At 46.7% G+C, this 765-nt stretch overlaps 1 protein-coding gene across 1 annotated transcript; it reads right to left on the reverse strand.

The window, feature by feature from the left end:
* Positions 1-190: 190 nt before the first annotated feature.
* On the reverse strand, positions 191-759 carry LOC103523519 (ubiquitin-conjugating enzyme E2 H-like; the record flags this gene model as incomplete). The annotated part of the gene is made up of 2 exons (XM_008488560.1): positions 709-759; positions 191-360 (listed from the first exon to the last, which is right to left on the reverse strand). Coding segments are annotated over exons 1-2 (210 nt in total), but the record flags the coding sequence as incomplete, so codon positions are not given.
* Positions 760-765: the final 6 nt, after the last annotated feature.

The following is a 765-nucleotide window of genomic DNA, read 5'->3' on the forward strand; positions in this document are numbered from 1 at the left end:
TATTTAGTCAGCTCCCACGGCATAGTGGTCACTCGCCTTGCACGCGGGAGACCCGGGTTCGATTCCGGTGCCAGCATGGTAGGTAAACACTGGATGTTGGGATTATTGAGATATTATTGGGAAAATCCTACAATGCTGAAGTGAGCACAAAAATTGTGACATAACACAAAGAACTTGCATTTATTCTTACCTTCTTCTTATACTCGTCCGGTTTATGCAGATACATGGCGGCCGCATCCCCATTCAGCGGATCAATGGGGTTCGGATAGGTGAGTAGCTGGGGTAGAAAACACTCGAATATATTGGACAGATCGTACAGCGCGGTCCACGCCTGATTAATCACATCGAGACAGACCGTGCCTGAAATGTAAGATATTCGGTTTAGGGTCCCCTGATTTTAACATTGGGTGGTAAAGTCGAGTTAGCTGTCGAACTACGGCTTAATTCGAAGGCGTTTGATATTCCTCCTTTTGAGAAACGCAAGGTGCTCAGTTTTTTTCACTCACCTGAGACCCCGTCAATGTTGGGGTGGTACATCTTGTTCTTGAACCCGATGGAGGGGGATTTGGACGAATAGTGTTCGGGTAGGTGCACCCTCACCTTCCACACACCTCCATAATAAAATACGGCTTAATTCGAAGGTATTTGATAGTGCTACTTTTGCGAAGTGGGAGAAACGCAAGGTGATTGGTTGTTTTTTTCACTCACCTGACACTTCGTCAATGTTGGGGTGGTACATCTTGTTCATGAACCCGATGGAGGGGG

Source organism: Diaphorina citri, unplaced genomic scaffold (assembly GCF_000475195.1).
Source record: "Diaphorina citri unplaced genomic scaffold, Diaci psyllid genome assembly version 1.1 scaffold25483, whole genome shotgun sequence".
NCBI lineage: Eukaryota > Metazoa > Arthropoda > Insecta > Hemiptera > Psyllidae > Diaphorina > Diaphorina citri.